Raw genomic sequence first — 16,851 nt, forward strand, 5'->3', positions numbered from 1 at the left:
TGTCCCAGATCCTTCACCTGCACAAATGCATCATAGTTTCCAAGTGACGTATTTTGTTTATAACCCAGAATTAAAACTACTTTCAGAAGACTTTTTAAAAAGCATTTACCAAACAGAAATTCTAAAGCCACAATAACTTTGAGTCATGCTAGTTTTTGGCTTTCAAAAAACATTCTTTTTAGATCCTTTATTTCATCAAATTCATGACATACTTGAAATCAAAACAAAATGCCAAGATGTTAGCCAAGTGTCTTCCCTGGTTAGACTGGTTAAGTTTGCACTGACATGTTTTTAAGCAACTGAAGCTCTAGAATCAAGACGTGTTTCCAAGCTCCACCTTTAATAACTAATAAGCCTACACTGAAAGTAGGTGATGAATTCAAGTACTAATGTATTTCTTGTATCTCTCAGTAATAAACTATTGACAGGGTGACCTCATTTTTTTATTCCAAACAGAAAACAATCAATAAAACAATACACAGAACGCAAAACCAGTAAGACTTCTAGGAAGCAGACCTACAACTCTGCTGCAGTACATGGATTTCATTATTACAAAACTGCAATTTTCAAGTCGTTTCACTTCCTGACTCTGCCTATTGCAGAACTAGGGGCTGGATGACGGAAGGCCTTTTGCAAACAGCTTAACTCACTATTAATAAGTGAAGTGAAACAGCAGCAGGCTAGGAACTGCTGCCACCTGTAATCTGAGTCCTGGTTGCTTCCATGTCCACGCTGTAACTGAGGAGTGCCAGCACTCTGGATCTGAGCACTGACCAGTGCCTCCAAAGGCCAGGGCTGAAGCCAGGGAGCTCCAAAAAAGCTAGAGGCATTCGCATGTGAACCAAGGGCAGCTCACAATACATCTTTGGAGCAACAGCTAGTTATGCTGCTGGGTAAAAATGTCCTCCGTGTCCCACCCCCTCTTCTCAGCTGAACTGCCTGTTCACCAGCTGAAGGAATTCAGCCCTTCCCCACCTCAGGATGCTTTGGATCAGCAATGCTTCCACGAAGAAAGCAGCTGTGCTCAGTCACCCACTGCTGACAGCATCTATTTTTCCCTGCCCTGGGGAGCCTGGTCACTGAAGGGAGACAGGACGTTTTACAGGGTCCTGTGAAGAAACAGTACAGTGACATTTATATAGTGCATCTGTAAAACAAGGAAAATATCCCACAAGTCCACATTTTGTTACACTGTTTTGTGCACCCAGCGTATCATTGGTAAAGATGACAAAATTGTGGACGTAGTTTTTAAGCTTCCCTGACTTAACCATTATAATCACAGTAGTATACTGCTATCTGATTAGAGAATCACTGACCTGGCACAAAATAAATGTTAACAAGTCCTATGTTCATAAGCCTACACAGTGATTTTACAGACCTACGATATGCCCATTTTTAATCAATGTATCTTCATGAGTTTTGCCTGCTACAGTCTTAAAGGAATCTTTAAGGAGCAATGTTTTTGGTGGAAGCACTTAATATTCATAATGTGGCTTACACAGATGTCACATAAAACCCAAGCTGGTATTAAAAGGGTTTTTAAACTTGCAGACGTACAAAGTGTCTCATCCTTCCTTTGGTAGCAGTCTCAGATGCTACATTAAATCTCTGCAAATGACACTGATTTCTTGCTCATTTTCATGAGCACTTTGAGGCTGATGACTGCTTTTACAGGCAAGTTGCAACTCTGTCGTGGCCTTAGGCACCCCAGGGTCGCACACTGCAACTCACCTGAAAAAGCATGCCATGCTACATCACAGGCCAACATACATCATGCCCCAGGTATGACCTCGTTCTACAAGAGTGCTGAGGCATTTCATTATTGGACCTGTCCGTTCAGATTCCACAGAAAAGTGGAATATGGTGATAACGCAATTTCTTAGCTAAGAAATACTGGGCAGGGAGCATAAGTCATATATGAATGTATGTTTATATCTTCACCTAGAGACTATGAGGTGATTACATTTTGTTCAACTGCAAGACAGCTTAGTTACCAACCATCACCAGAGGGTGCTCTTTTAACACTATTTTGTAACAAAAATAATGGTCATTGGCCCTGGTGAAAGTAGCTAAAAATACATTCCTTTGAAACAAAATCACATTCTTTACGGAGACAATAGTCCAAATCTGTCATTTGTAAGCAGAAGTATAATTAGATGAACCAAAGTTGAACAACAAAAAGCAACCATTCTAAAAGAACCAGAACAAACATGCAGCAGTCAAATAGATCAGAATAAAAATATTCTCAGGATGTATTTTTAACATTCACACTTTAGGCTGTGGAGGAGACCCTGTATTGAAACTTTTTCCTCGCAAACTAATGTGGAAGTGTCTTACAGTACTTGCAAATCTGATACACAACATTGCAATAACTAGAAAACTCAGGGCAAGTTTATTTTCATGAACTAGTCTAGAATAGGACACGTGAATTTATCTATGGATGAAAAAGGACCCATTTAAACGTGAACTGTATCTGCACAATGGAAGCTCTTTTCCAAAAGTGTAAGATGGCTCAATCGGGTCTGATAAAAGGTTCATCTGGGACAGTATTTTATCAGTAACCAATGGCAGAGAAGAATCTAAGTTAGGAAAAAAAATATATACTTCCCTAGTACACTTTTCCTGCCTTATGTTAAGTGGCTTATCTTTTCCTGAGTCAGAAGTGGTCACTTGCTGTTTAAGAGTTCTAGATGGATTTCCCTTCCAAGAATTTGTCCTGGCCCTTCTTTACCAATCTGCACCATCCACAAGTTAACCCAACACTGCACGACATCATAATCATACTGTCTCCTTTTCCCACCAATTGTCTTTCTTGCAGGCAGAAAAATACCAGCCAAATCTACTAAAATAATTTCTCCTTCAGAGCCGTTCCACACCTTTAGTCATTCCCGCTGCCCTTTTCTAGCTCTTTCCCAGCTCTACTGTAGATTTTTAAAGTTGGTACCACCAGAGCTACACCAGTATCTTCCGGAGGCAGATGAACTACAGATTTATACAATTCCATAATGATACTTTTTTGGTTTGTTTGTGATCTGTGGCTCTCCCAGTAATTTTAAATGCTTTCTTGCCTGCAGAAGAGCTGATTTTCTACAAGATTATTGTAACTTGTGTGCCTCCTTCCTAATCACCTGAACTGGCTTTCCCTCCCATCAGTGTTCAATGAATCTGTATCTATGGTGATAGTGGGGATTGCTCCCGCCCAGGTGCAGGACTTTGCACTTGGACAGCTTATTGCATGCAAGAGGAACTGCCTCCCAGTGGTCTCCAAATCAGTGCACAAAACTGAAGCCTCAGGTGAAACCAGTTCTCTTACCTAGTCTAGTCTCAAGTATCAGGTATACTAATTTGTTTATTAATTAACAGTTTCAATTAAAGTTTAAATAAAAAGCTAACTGAAAGTTCTATTGCACATTTATGGAAGATTCTGCCAACAGTCATCTTTGGCATTCACTGATGCCTTTAAAAGGAAAGCTGCTTCCTTTCTCTGTTCAAGCACAGTGGTATCAATAATTTAAGTCAGCAAACATTTACTTCAAGGGCAGTAGCAGCAGCAGTATCTTTTGTTCACCCCTTAAACTCCAACTAATTTTTTTGGAACCTCCCTTATAAATCAGTACTTTCATTCTTTTAGCTGACCCTCCTAAATCAGAGTACAATCAACTACTATCCTTTTAAGAATGTAAACATCAGTTCAGTTGCACACCTGTAAGATTACCAATCCAAGCAACGTTCATTCTAGCTTTCCAGTAGAATAAACTCAACTTACTGTCGCAGTTTTTCATTTACTGCTCCCCTTCACAGAGTTGTCCTGTTGACAACTTTTTCCTTGTTCTGTTTGTTTCTGCTCTTTTATCCACCTCCTCCTCAATGAACTATTTCATTAAGGAAGCTTTTAACTCCAAGTGAACTGTTCACTTTATTTCTGCCAATATTGGGCTCCTGAGCAATTTAAGATATAGTTTCTCTCTTCCCTCCTTCTATAGTTAGAGTTGAGGACTGAACTGGGGCCAGAAACACTGGGACTCTTCCAAGCTCTTCTCACAAATAAAAAGCTCCCCCACCTCCCATGCAAATAATTAAAACACAATGTCACTCACAGTAGATTGTGCAAAGGGGATTGTGCAGCTTTCTGTGTTCCAGTGAAGAAGTTCAGCTAGCTCTCCCATGGTTTTGCCTGCCCGTGTGCTATGAGGTTCTAGTGGCGGACCTACTGCAGATGGATGGGTAAAAAAGCAGCTATGACCACACATGCACTGCAGCAAAGATGCCGCTCGGTTGCGACACTCATCATTGTGCCCGTCCACTGTGACAGGAACAATAAAATAGCTAACAGCGCTAACATACTGGTCTCCTAGCATAGGAGGCCTGATCCCCCACCTACTGGGGGAGGGGATGTGAAGAAGGAAATGAGAAGTGGGATGCCAGAGGTCAGGACAGCAGTTTCAAAGAGACACCAAAACCAGAAAGTCCTGCGTTGGTCCAGGGGGTCCCCAGACAAGCAATTTCCAAACCTGTTCTGAACGGATACCTCTAACTCGCTAAACATCCAAGCGCTTTTCTCAGTGACACCAGTCCAAACCTGAGAACCAATAATTACAATATTCATGGAACAAATATGCCTACGATGGAACAAAAATCCTCTCAGGCTATAGGGACAGAACAAAAACACCACACTCCCCGCAGTGCCTCTGGAGCTATTCCATAGTGGCAAACGCATCCTATCCTCTGAGTCATCTGGAGTAGAAAACTACAGAGATGTATACAACATCCACATGGAAAATAATTTCAGGCAAAACATCATTTTCCTACTATTGCATTTTTAATTTTAAAAAAATTAGATAAACTCAAAAAACCCTGAAGCAACCCAGAAGGTAAGATAACCTTCAAAATTAGCAAACGTTCAAACACATAAGAATATGCCGGGGGGGGAGAGGTACTTTTCCAGTATTTTATATTATAAATTAAGCAGTTTCTATTTCAATTTATACGTTGCTTGAATGTAAATTTACAAACTGGCCTTATATTTTGTTTGCTGTTGTTGTTGCTGTTTTTTATATGATACTACTACTAAATTATATAGTCAATTACCAAAATTTACTAAGGTGTTATAAATGTTTGCAATACCTTTTGTTTCACAAGACACAGTCAAAGATTTTGTTTTCTTTCATGCATCATCTGTCTATGAGTGTGCAACTTTCTAAAAGGATAAGAAATTAAGTCTAGAACATACTTCCATCAAACTAAATCACTTTTGGTGGAAATAAAATGCTTGTTTTTAAACAGCTTTATGTGATGGATGATCAGATTGCAAATGGATGAAGCAATTACAGAAGGAAAAAGTTTGCTCAAGCCCTACTCAACATGCTGACACATTTTAAAGAAATTACAACGGATGGAAACCCTTGCTGCTCAGGCAGCAGTGAAGCCAAGCAAAGAGGTGAAATTAAAACAAAAAATCAGCCAAACAAAAAATACCCCTCTGAAGCCAGCGGTTGACACTCACTTGGAAATATGCAGAAAAGGCTATGAAAGGAAAAGCATTAAGAGCAGCTTGTCAATTAATTCATTTACATTGACGATTTTTGTGTTCTGGATATCACCAACTAGAGTCTAATTCTGTTAAAGAGTTTGAATGTCAATACCAGTTACACAAAAACGTAAAACATTTTACAGGGCATTTCTTACTGCAGAATGTTATTCCATGCATATTTTAAAAATTATTTAACCAGGAAAAAATATTTTTATTCACTGATCATAAGCATAATTAAGTACATATTTTTAAATCAGAAAATATAGATGCAGGATTAGATAAATGTAAGCTAGAGTACAGACAAATTTGCTAGAAAAATGGGAATGTACTGAGTATGAAACCTCAAATATAGAAGTTTCCATGAACATTAGTGCAAATAACTATTGGTTAACTACAACTTTTATTTTTTAGTTTATAACTCTGAACACAGAGTCAGGAAAATCTGAGCATTTTTAATTTACTAACCAAAATTTTTAACTAGAGCTACTCAGACTCAATAAAAAGTTATGAAAAACTCTTCATTAAAACCTGGGTAGCATTTAGTGAATATACTCTTTAACCATTACACTGAGTGTACATATAGGATATTGCTTCAGTCTAGCAGACACTAAATAGAATTTTTTTCAAGGGAACAAGTTATGCAAGGATATCACCTTATATATATGACCATCAACATACCTGGGTTAGATGAACAGAAACAAAAGGTAGAACCAACGATTACATGTCAAAGGACAATCTTTTCCTCTGCTCTATTACACAGTTTCAAAGGTTCAAAAAATATTAATGATATTATTTACATTGAAAAATATGTCTCTAAGTAGTTGCTTTGCCTTCACCTGTAAACTGAGAGGACTGAAACTAGAGTTTTGTTCTAGCGCTGGTTAGGTAACTTCATTGCTACATCCTAACGCTTCAGAATACTACTACAACTTTCTGTGCAAACCTTTCTTCTTTCATCCACCATATCCTGACAAATCTTTAACTTGCTATTTGTAAGCTACTAAAACAGAGTGCTTTGAAATCAGTACATTAGTTTACTCTTTTTATTACTCCTGTCCCAGATGCTAGACAGATAATATATAGTAAATCATTTTCCATCAGCTATGGTTTGTTGAAAGTCAAAGGAATAGCACAGCATTTTTCCATCGGCATTCTGTCAGCTGGTTAGGTATTTGTACAAAATAATGACACATAAATGCCAGTGTGTTCACAGCTCTCATAATCTTAAGAAGTCTTTTTCATTGGCTACATATCACAGTGGAATGACTTTGAGGTCATTGTGAATATGGCTTTTCGTTCAAAATTTATCAACTGTTACACATTTTCTGCTAGTGAAACAGCCTATACTCTGCTTATAAAAATGTGTGTCACTAAACTAAATTATGGAGTGGGGAGGTTGGTAAGATATTATCTCACCATGCAGTTAGGTTTTCCCAACAGTAACAAAACTAAGAGTTAGCTCCTGACCCTCGCTTAAGTCTTTGGCAAAAATCAGATTCCCTTCTTCATTATAAGGACTTCCCCCTATATTTTGAAGTCATTTAGCACACAGATCACTTGTAGTAAGAGACAAACAACAAAATACTATTCAGTGGCTCAAAATTTTTACATGAACTGTCAAAACCAACCCAGAATTATTTAAACATGAAGTGAGATTATTATTTTTAAATTTTGAAAGGAAAAAGTAAATATTGATAGGCAACTTAAACCAATAATACTTTTTACAAACTGCATCTGCTACCCTGTGGCCATTCTTTGAGCAACTTTTGGTCTTTATGTAAAATGGGTCATTAACCAAGATATTGCTCAGTGCTGACATAAAACAACTTTCGACACTCTTTATTCCTAGACCTTATAAACTTTACAACAAAGAACCTCAAAACTGTTGAGTGTCTCCACAAGTATTAGGAATATGGACAATTTCACTTGACGCTCAAGCTTTGACCTGAATGAACCCAAGTGATGCCTGTGTGTTGGAATGATTTATATGTACAGAATGCTGATAAAAAGGCAACCAGATGGAGCACCTTATTTAGCAAGGCTCACACATGAGCATGCGGTCATTACTAAGGACACAACCACTGAAAATTAACAAGTTTCTTGTCACAACTTCAGCAGCAATTTATTTATTAATACATTTAGTATGTAGATATGTACAAATGTATCTACATATACAGTTCATCTACAAATGAACTGTAAAAGCCACAAACAACATTCACTCTTACACAGTCACTAACATATGCATAAACAAAGGTTTCTGCAGCTGTCTTCTACCTAACTGATATACAAATCATAAAAAATCTGTTTTAAACACAGACATTTCAAAATAGGTATTTGTGATACCAAATTTATTAGAATAATTCTTTGCTGTATGAAATAATATATTCTATTTAATCACCTATTACCTTTTTCCCTGGGAACACGCAAAAAGCATTCACTGCTCTTGTTCTTATTGCAAAAGATTAACATGATTTTACTGTATTACTTTTCTTAAAAGTATATAAAAAATTGAGTTAAAGTGCTATGAAAGTTTTAGTTGCTCATCAGTTTCATTTTACCTGGAGACTTTTTGTTTGATCTCGACTGCATCAAATAGGACTGGCGTGGCAGCAGAGGTGAAGATGGAAGCGACATTGAGACTCCTTTAGCCAAGTTCATTCTATAAGTGTCCTCAGAGACTGGCTGGTTGCCAGTGGGAAAATCTGCATTGTGGCCAGATGTTGCTATAACCTGAAAGGCATTCTCTGGGCAGGAGTCACCTGCTAAAAATAGAATTTTGTCATCCGTTATGTGATATATCAAAATAAAAAGCAGAGAGTTGCATTGAAATACAAGTGTTTCACATAGGAAAACATACTTGACAGCAACAATTCAGTATGACTTGTCTTTCTGTGCACCCTCCCCTGCAGAATCCAGACAACCACTAGAAAAATTTAAATACACAAGTAAGTGAGATTTTATTTTACTGCAATAGAGACGGCAAGGTGGAAGAAAAACCTCACTTTCAACAAAGCACCTTTCAGATTTCATCCTCAGAGGTAAAACCAAATTTCTTATGAAGATAAAAGTATTTTTACAGCTGAAAAGGTATTTTAGGATCCCTGTGATATCCTGAAAGTCAAGATCATCTGAAAATATTGTTTACTGAACTAGTTTTAAAGGAGGAATTCAGTTGGGTTACCCCTTACACTCGATTTAAAGATAGATCACTAAAAGGTACACTCAATATAGATGGCCAGTCTAAGCTTTATTTTTCTGTTTTAAAAGAGAGGTCCAGTTATGTGCAATTTGACAGCAACAGTGATTTTATCTAAGGAAAAAACAAGCTGTTAGTATGTTGTGGACTAAGTGGCACGTCAAAACAGGGGAATACACTCAAAACAGATAAATTTCTTACTGGTGTAGGAAATGCAATTTCAGCTAAGTGGAGAATATATATTCAAAACAACAGAAAAATATATTGCTCACAGTAGTAATTCAAGGACAGCAGAAATACATGTTTAAAATGCTAGGTTTTTCCTAGTCAGATGACAGAGACAGAACTGAAAAAAAAAAAAGAGGTTACCAACTAACTACAGGTTTTTTTAATACCCAAATCAGGCTATTGCTCAATAATTTACATGAACTACTGCTGAAATAGAACTGGTATGACCCAAGATAAAAACCAGCAAAACAAAACTGATCCAAAGAGGAAGGAGAATGCCTGAACATTTTCTAGAAAAGCCCATGTGCAAAAGCAGCATGGCTGAAGTGCTGGAACCCGAAGTACAACTAGACGAAAAGACAAAGGAGAACTAATATATTTTCAAGTTTGAATCCCTCATACCAGGTCTATTTTCTCACAGTAAGGAAACACTTCAAATAAATGTGGCTCTGCCAGATCTGCATTTCTTGTTCATTCTGTTGTCATTCAGTTGTTGCCTTCAGTTTTTAACAGCTGTTCTGCTACCATATTAACTGCACACAATGGCCTTCCATACTGTGTCAGAAGGAAAGAAACAAACCTAACCCTTTGAGAAAAATAAAGATATTTTTGTCAATTTAACTACCACTCTATTTTTTTTTTTTTGAGGGATGCATGGAAGATAAGAAAAGCAAACATGCCTGAATGTTAAAGTCTAATCCCCGTATTTCCGAAAGTGCATGTATTTAAGACTATTTGGGGGTTTTGTCTAGCCATACTTTTTTTCCTCAAAAGAACCACACATGAAGGATATGTATGATAAATGACCTCGAAGAACGCTATGCTAGATTCAAACTTTTCTTAACATGTTGTACCTGTAAAACTTTATCTTATTTCTCTGAAACCAGCTAAACTACCACTGTCCAAAAGTTCTCCTCCCTGTTACAGCAAAATTCATAGCAACAGGTAATGATTTTAAGGAATAAACTCTAGTTTCATCAAGTCAAGATGGAAATTAAAAACTAAGTAACTTCCCCCCCAAAAAAGTCTATTGAAAGTATTATAGGAGTTTAGCTATTGGTTTAAAATCCTGAGAACTAGAAAAGCAGCTTCAATGTTTTAGCAAGCTAGCTGTAACACACTGCTCTTAAAAAGTATAGCCTAACTATATATTTAAAATAAAAAGACTAAATATTTTAGATGCTATAATCACATATGTGAGATTTTTTTGAAACACCAGGATACCTAAATTACTGAGTTCCCATTTACTTTCAGTGGAAATCAAGAGACAGGATTTTCTTTCTCTGTTCTTTTAGAAATTAAAGTTTTGCAATAGCTGTATTAAAGACAGATTTAACATTAGGTACATTATTATTTATTATTCAATACAGTACATGTGAGCTTCCTTCAGAAATTGTTGAAGAAGGCACAGAGGAACTTGTGATACTCTATTTTTTCCTTTGAACATAAGCAAAAAGCAAGGAATTAGCATGGCACTGCAGCTGACTACAATTAGAAAATACTGGCATTCTTGTTAAAGTTTTTTACTAAATATGTTGCCACGGTTTTAATTTGGAATTTGTCTAAATATTCTGGCTGGAATGCTAGTGAGGGGTGCAAGAGGCGAGAACAGCAAACAAAAATCACTCTCCCCTTCAGGTCTAATCAGTGCTTAATTCATTTTCTTCTTAGCAGACTTGCAAATTTTTGATTAATTTTAATTTATCTTTCTCTATTGTATATGAAACATTACACCATGGAAGAGAGAGAGATAGCGCTAAATACACTGCTGGCATAACTCTTATCAATAAGTTTAGACTATTTGATCATGACAGTATCTTGAAAGATATTTTACAGTCTATATGTACACACTCAACTGTATCTTAGCAATTTCTGTTACAGCAGTACTCCAGTTTTTCTTATTATTATGTTTCCCTGACAGAACTGCAGATACTGTGGGGAGGGGTACAAAGATTGGGTTTTCATGACTTGAATTCTAAGAGCAGTATGACTTAAAAACCAAATACTCAAAAACATGTACCACAGAAATTCTCCTTTTCAATCGCTTATTTTCCTAATTTTACAACAAGGTTTTGCTTATTGTCACTCACATACCCATGCTGTTAAGATACAGCAGCTTTTTAATGCAAAAAATCACACCTTGACAAAACCCAACCATAGCAGCTTCAGCCTATGAGGACATCATATCCTCAGTGATGCTGGAACATGCTTAAACAGTAACGTGTTCTACTGAAGCAGAAAAAAGCACATTATAAATGAAAAATGGTTAGGATATTATGGAAGAGCAGACAGCTATTAGACACAAATCATTCAAAGAAAGCAGAAACTGCACAGTTGCTCCTCCGGGACCTTTCTAAAAAACTGTTAACTAAATGCCACACTAGCCAACAGACCAATCCTACATTTGTGGCCTCAAAAAACCAAACAGGAATAGAAGGCAACCAACAGAACTCATACACCACAGCCCTCCGAATACCGTCCCAGCCACAGGCACAAACCAGATGATCCACCAGGAGAACAACTCCCTGTAGACCCCCAAGATCCAAGAACAACTCCAACGGTAATGAACAGCAAATGGAAAGGTTTTGGCATTCAAAGGCCACACATTACACGGCTCGGGGGCTGTTTCCCGTGAGTGATCTGCTGATGGCAACTGACAGCTGCTTTGCGCTGAGGAAGGCCCCAGGTCCACACGCAGCTAGAGGCTGCTAACAGGGTAAGCAGGACAGCTGCTTGCCTCGGCTTCTCTACGCACCTCCTCGGCGTTGTTCTTCCCACTGGCTTTCTCCCTAACACAAGTAAAAATACTCTCACCCCGTGAAAGGGAGCAAGAGGTCAAGAAAGGGGGTGCGGGGGCAGGTGTGTAGGAGGGCGGAACTGGGCGGAAGATTTGGAAGCACCCCGTCTCTGGCCGACGCGAGGACAGGGCCCACCTTTCCTCACCACATACAGCAGAGTCACGGCAGGAGGAACAGCTGCTTCATGCCGAGTTAGACTGCGAGACACCGAGTTCCCACGGAGACAGTCAGGTCAGCTGGATGTTAAAGCCCTTGCCTCAGACGTACGCAATTTTATAATAGCCCATGGGTCTCTATCACAGCGAGTTACAGGACGAAATCAGAGGCAGGTGACCTCTAGCTGTTGGTCCTATGGGCTCTGTAAATGGACCTACAAAACTTATTCTTGCGGTCCAGCATGAAGGGAGGCTCTATATCCCCACAAGTAACTGTATTTACAGCTGGATATAGTTAAATTACATGTGATAATGTGGGATGGCAAGCTTTGTTTTATATGCTTTTATCATCCTTTCTTACGTCTCTGAATCTACCCTGCATATTTAGTTTATCCTAATCCTGCATTTTGTATTCTGTATAAATTGGGCTGATGACCAAATCTACACACTTCATGCAACTTACAGCAAAATTCCCGTAAAATACTTGGATCAACATGTGTGACAACACAGACCCAAAATTAACAAGCTTGTGGGATCCTCAAGGTAATACATTACGCTTTCCACACACAACTCGATATTAGGGGAATGATATTAGAAAAATGCATGAGTAACAGCTGTCAAAATACAGCTTGTTAAAATGCCCAAATATAACCAGATGACACACGCTGATGCACATGGAAAACAAAAAATACTTGTTACTAACTTAAAGGTTAGTAATTTCAACTATTTTATCTTCCAGAATAATACTTTAAATCTACATTACATTTCTTGGTCACTACTCCAACATAAAACAGACAAACATTAGTTCTAGAATAGGAGGAAGATGACCTCTCAAGTTTTTTTAATAATGTCAAACTAAAACATAAAGAAAGGTCCTGTGAAACCCCACTTTCTTATTTTTAAAACCTCTGAGTTTTACATTTTCCACTGCCAAGTAGCTTCCGGACAAAAAAGTTTCATAAGCATCAATCAACACCAGAGTTCTCATTCAGTGGTCAAAGTAACCTTGGAAACAACTTAATAGCTTTAAAAAACACACACAAAAAGCTTTGAGAATGGAAATCAAATCCCAGTTTAGTTGCACCTACGGATGCCAACTGAAAGGCATAATCTGAGTAACAAACTGCTTTTTTTTTTTCCCCCCTTAAGATACAAAAAGATACAAGGATGGCTGGCTAAAGTAATGATTTTGTAGAGCCCAATATCATAAAAGAGAACTTGTAGATTAAACTAATCCTTCTATTGAATAGAGAGGATAACTAAAATGAAAATCTTTACAGGTACATGTCAGTATTAAACATAATAAAACACATCTAATTCTTCATTCAATATAAGTTGCTTAGAAACCAGAAGAATGCTAACTACCAAAACATGGGTAAACTGGAGTTCGGTGCAAATGTTGGAATTCACATTATTTTAACATGAAGGAATAGGACCAGAACCTTCAAAACAGTGAAGGCTAAAGCAATGAAAATGCAGATTCCTGAAGTCTGATCACTGACAGCACCTGCAGAACAGACAATATTCCACAGAATTCTCTCATATGTATTTCCGAGATAGCCAATTTTGCCTTTTTCTACCTTAACCTATCTACTAAAGTAAAACAGAAGACTCTCAACCCACTTAAATATACGTCTGATATAAAACTGTGCTATAGCAGAAGAAATCTTAGATTCTGCAGTTCTGCCTAAGATGTTTTAAAAACCTAAAGTGTTAACGCTACAGGATCCTATTGCTGAAAAAGGTTCCTTGCAAGCACCATGGGGTGAAGTGCACTGATAACACCTCCCAAACAAATGAGAACTTGACTATAATCTGGTCAGAGCTAGGCAGTTAATCTGGCATGAAACGGAAAGCAAAGCAGTAAACAAACCTTGCATTTTTGTAACACATTTGGGGCAGGAGACCAGAAGGTGGCAAAAACCTGGGTACCACTGCTAACTATCCTTAGGAAGAGAGAACGTTAACAGGACTGGTCTGGGGCTACGTGTCAACCAAGGCCACTGCTGGCTTACGTCGACAGTCCTCTGCGATCGATACGCTGTGAAGGCAAAAAAGCAATTGTACTCTGCAGAAAAGAACACAACCAGCATTAAACCTGCTGGCTGGCTCAGTGTCAACCTGCACGCAATTGTTCTGTCTGCCAACTGCCCTGACATTTCTGTTGGAATAGAGGAATCACTAAATTTGTCAGCCACTATTGTACCATATTGTTAAAAACGGTGAGGGTGGCAGAGCCGTGGAAAAGGTTGCCCAGGGAGGCTGTAGAGTGTCCATCTCTGGAGACTCAAAAGCTGACTGGACCCAGTCCTGGGTAACCGCGGTGCTGCAATTCTGTGATGACTTGTGCACATACAGCCATCGCTGAAACTCTTGTAAAGCTCTTTGGAGAATCTTTACCAGGAAAAGCTGAAAAGGTGAGCTTAAGAGGCCTAATTCTTTTGCTATTTTAGAGCAAGCATAATGGTCTGAGACAGAATTAAATCACATAGACAAGGGGAGCACGCAAAAAACTAACAACAGTAACTACTGCTGGGTTATTTTGTTAGCTGTTTTACGTGAGGCTTCTGCTCTCTTCATATCAAGTGCCCCACGATACCTCTGTGAGAACTGCCGAGTTGTGAAGAACAGCACAAGTAGCAACTGTACCAATCTACATGCACTCACAGCACTACGAGAAGAAAGACTGCCCCTGCAAACAGGAATATCCAACATTCAGGTTTGCTTAGACATTACTACTGACAGGCTTATTAAACTTTATTCTGCTTCGCAGGATGTGTTTCATCCTAATCTTTCTTAAGAAAAGGTGAGACTTTACAGAAAAGTTCAGACGGAAATTTTGAGTGGGAAAAAGAAAGTAGTTGTACAACATGAGGAAAGCCATACAGTTGGAAAGCACTTTCCAGAACAAGGCATCACAATGTCTAAGTAATAAGAAGCTGTTTAAGGATTACCAAAACCAGTGGTTTTGATGTTAAAAAAAAAAAACAAACAGTTTTCTGTGTTCCATTCCCATCCTATTTTTCAACAGAATTGACAGGCAACTCTAGACAGAACTCTGTAGCATGGTTCGGTGACTGTGTATAAGGTGCTTTATTTTAATTGCAAAACGCTGACAATTGCCCTTTAAAGGATCTGTGTCTTTCAAAATTAAAATACTTACATGTGTGCGTGTACTTGTACATCTGCAGCCAGTCCAACTTAGCAAGCAGGCAATCTAGGCTTACAGGAGCCATGTGAGCCCCTCTTTCCGGTTAGGACAAGGTAACCATGCACACTCCTACCGATACTGATCAGGAGTTGAAGACAAAATCATGGTAAGTGAAGTAGTTCACCGGCTAGCCTTTTGGGGTTAAAAAAACCAGGCTTCTGTCATGTAAAACACATGCATTAGGGAAGATCAACATTTAATTATTTTGCTCTGGAGACCCTGGAGAGACCAGAAAAAGGGAGAAACTAGCCTGGAATGTGAAAAGAAAACTCTTCACAGCCTGAGTAACAGAAACAGTGAAGTGCACTGAATGAGAAACAAACCATGTACAGATTAGAATAAAGGGTCCAAATGGACAATCTTTGCCAACTATGCTCGTTCTTGACGTTATTTGCTCACTTTCTGGCATGTATTTCTGAACGCTGGATTACTTTTTCAGTACACAAAATACTAATGTTCTCTTGTAATGCTTACTTAACAACCAATTTCTAAAGAAAACAGTGATAAACAGAGGTTATTAGGACCACCAAGGTAATTTCTGTTTATGTATTTCAAGGGCAGGATTTATTTTTTTTCCCCCTGTTTATATGTGCATAGGGTATATCACTGGAATTAGCTTCTGGGAAAAGACATTCACCACATTAAAAACTCACTGCTCAGCAAAAAAAGGAATTTAAACTCTTAAATAACTGTCATCAGCCGCAGAAAGTGGGCAAAGCAACACAGAATAATCAAAAACAGCTCCATATTTTAAGCATGAAACAATGCTGCTTCTGCTGCAAGATATTTTTAGAGTAACAACAAGAAGTCAAACTGAAGCTTGAAAGTATTCCAGTACGAGTTCAATGTCCCAGCTAGTGGATGTGTACTTTATGCACCACAAAGTCCCTTTGCACTTAAAATTCAAAGCCTAATATCATAGAGAGTTTGGACAGAGAAAGCCAACTGAATTTGCATAGTCAGTTTTAGAACGCAAATGTATTTTATTTAATGATTGCAAGCCTTTCAGTTTGCCAGAAGGGTACCTGAAGCTGTTGGTGATTTCATCTTGGTTACAAGTATATTAGTCAGATAGAAATATTTAATGAGACATAACGCAAGAAACGTGGGGTTCAAATATGCATTTAACAAAACAAGTTCAGCTGAGTGTTGAACCTTTACTGCTACAGGGAAATAACTCTGAAAACACTTGATTTTAAAATAATGATTAAGTAGTGGGTCTTAATAAAAGATTAGGCCTTCTTACATAACACCTTCACTTTTATTTTAAAGGAGCAATTTGGTTGCCATTAGAAAAAAAAATATAATGGTGTCAGTGAATTTAAGCACGTTTATGTTTATCATTCAAAGTGCTGTGCTGGTGCTGCGTGTCAGGCTCGTAACAGTGGCCTATGCTAGTAGGAAAGGGAGAAAGAAAAACAGGAATGACAGATCATCATACGAGCAATCCCAGCTCATGCCTTTGAAAGCCATTTTACTTTTCAAAAAGAATACTAAGGATAAACTCAATTTCTTAACTGTATCTGATCATATGTAAAAAATGAAGACATTTCAAATTCACAGATTTCATCCACCTTCAGTATAAATTGTTGATAAAGAGCAAGGCATGCAAACAAAATAACTAGGAGTATGCCAATCAACAACAGAACATAATGCAGAAATAAGCGTCCATTCTATCCTAATGTTCAAAAACTGTGCACTCATATTTAGGTCAAAGATGCTTATATAAAGAT

At 38.0% G+C, this 16,851-nt stretch overlaps 1 protein-coding gene across 5 annotated transcripts in view; it reads right to left on the reverse strand.

Moving 5' to 3' along the window:
- The window catches only part of TANC1 (tetratricopeptide repeat, ankyrin repeat and coiled-coil containing 1), a 101,395-nt gene that overhangs the window by 49,255 nt on the left and 35,289 nt on the right, over positions 1-16,851 (reverse strand). For 3 of the 5 annotated variants that reach the window (XM_064450886.1, XM_064450883.1, XM_064450884.1), the window contains one exon: positions 8,089-8,292. In XM_064450886.1, coding sequence (XP_064306956.1) covers positions 8,089-8,188 — 100 coding nt within the window. In that variant the 5' untranslated portion in view covers positions 8,189-8,292. Of the gene's footprint in view, positions 1-8,088; positions 8,293-8,998; positions 9,073-16,851 lie in introns of those variants that run through there. The other 2 variants (XM_064450887.1, XM_064450885.1) reach the window with 2 other exon arrangements.

Source organism: Phalacrocorax carbo, chromosome 5 (assembly GCF_963921805.1).
Source record: "Phalacrocorax carbo chromosome 5, bPhaCar2.1, whole genome shotgun sequence".
Lineage (NCBI taxonomy): Eukaryota > Metazoa > Chordata > Aves > Suliformes > Phalacrocoracidae > Phalacrocorax > Phalacrocorax carbo.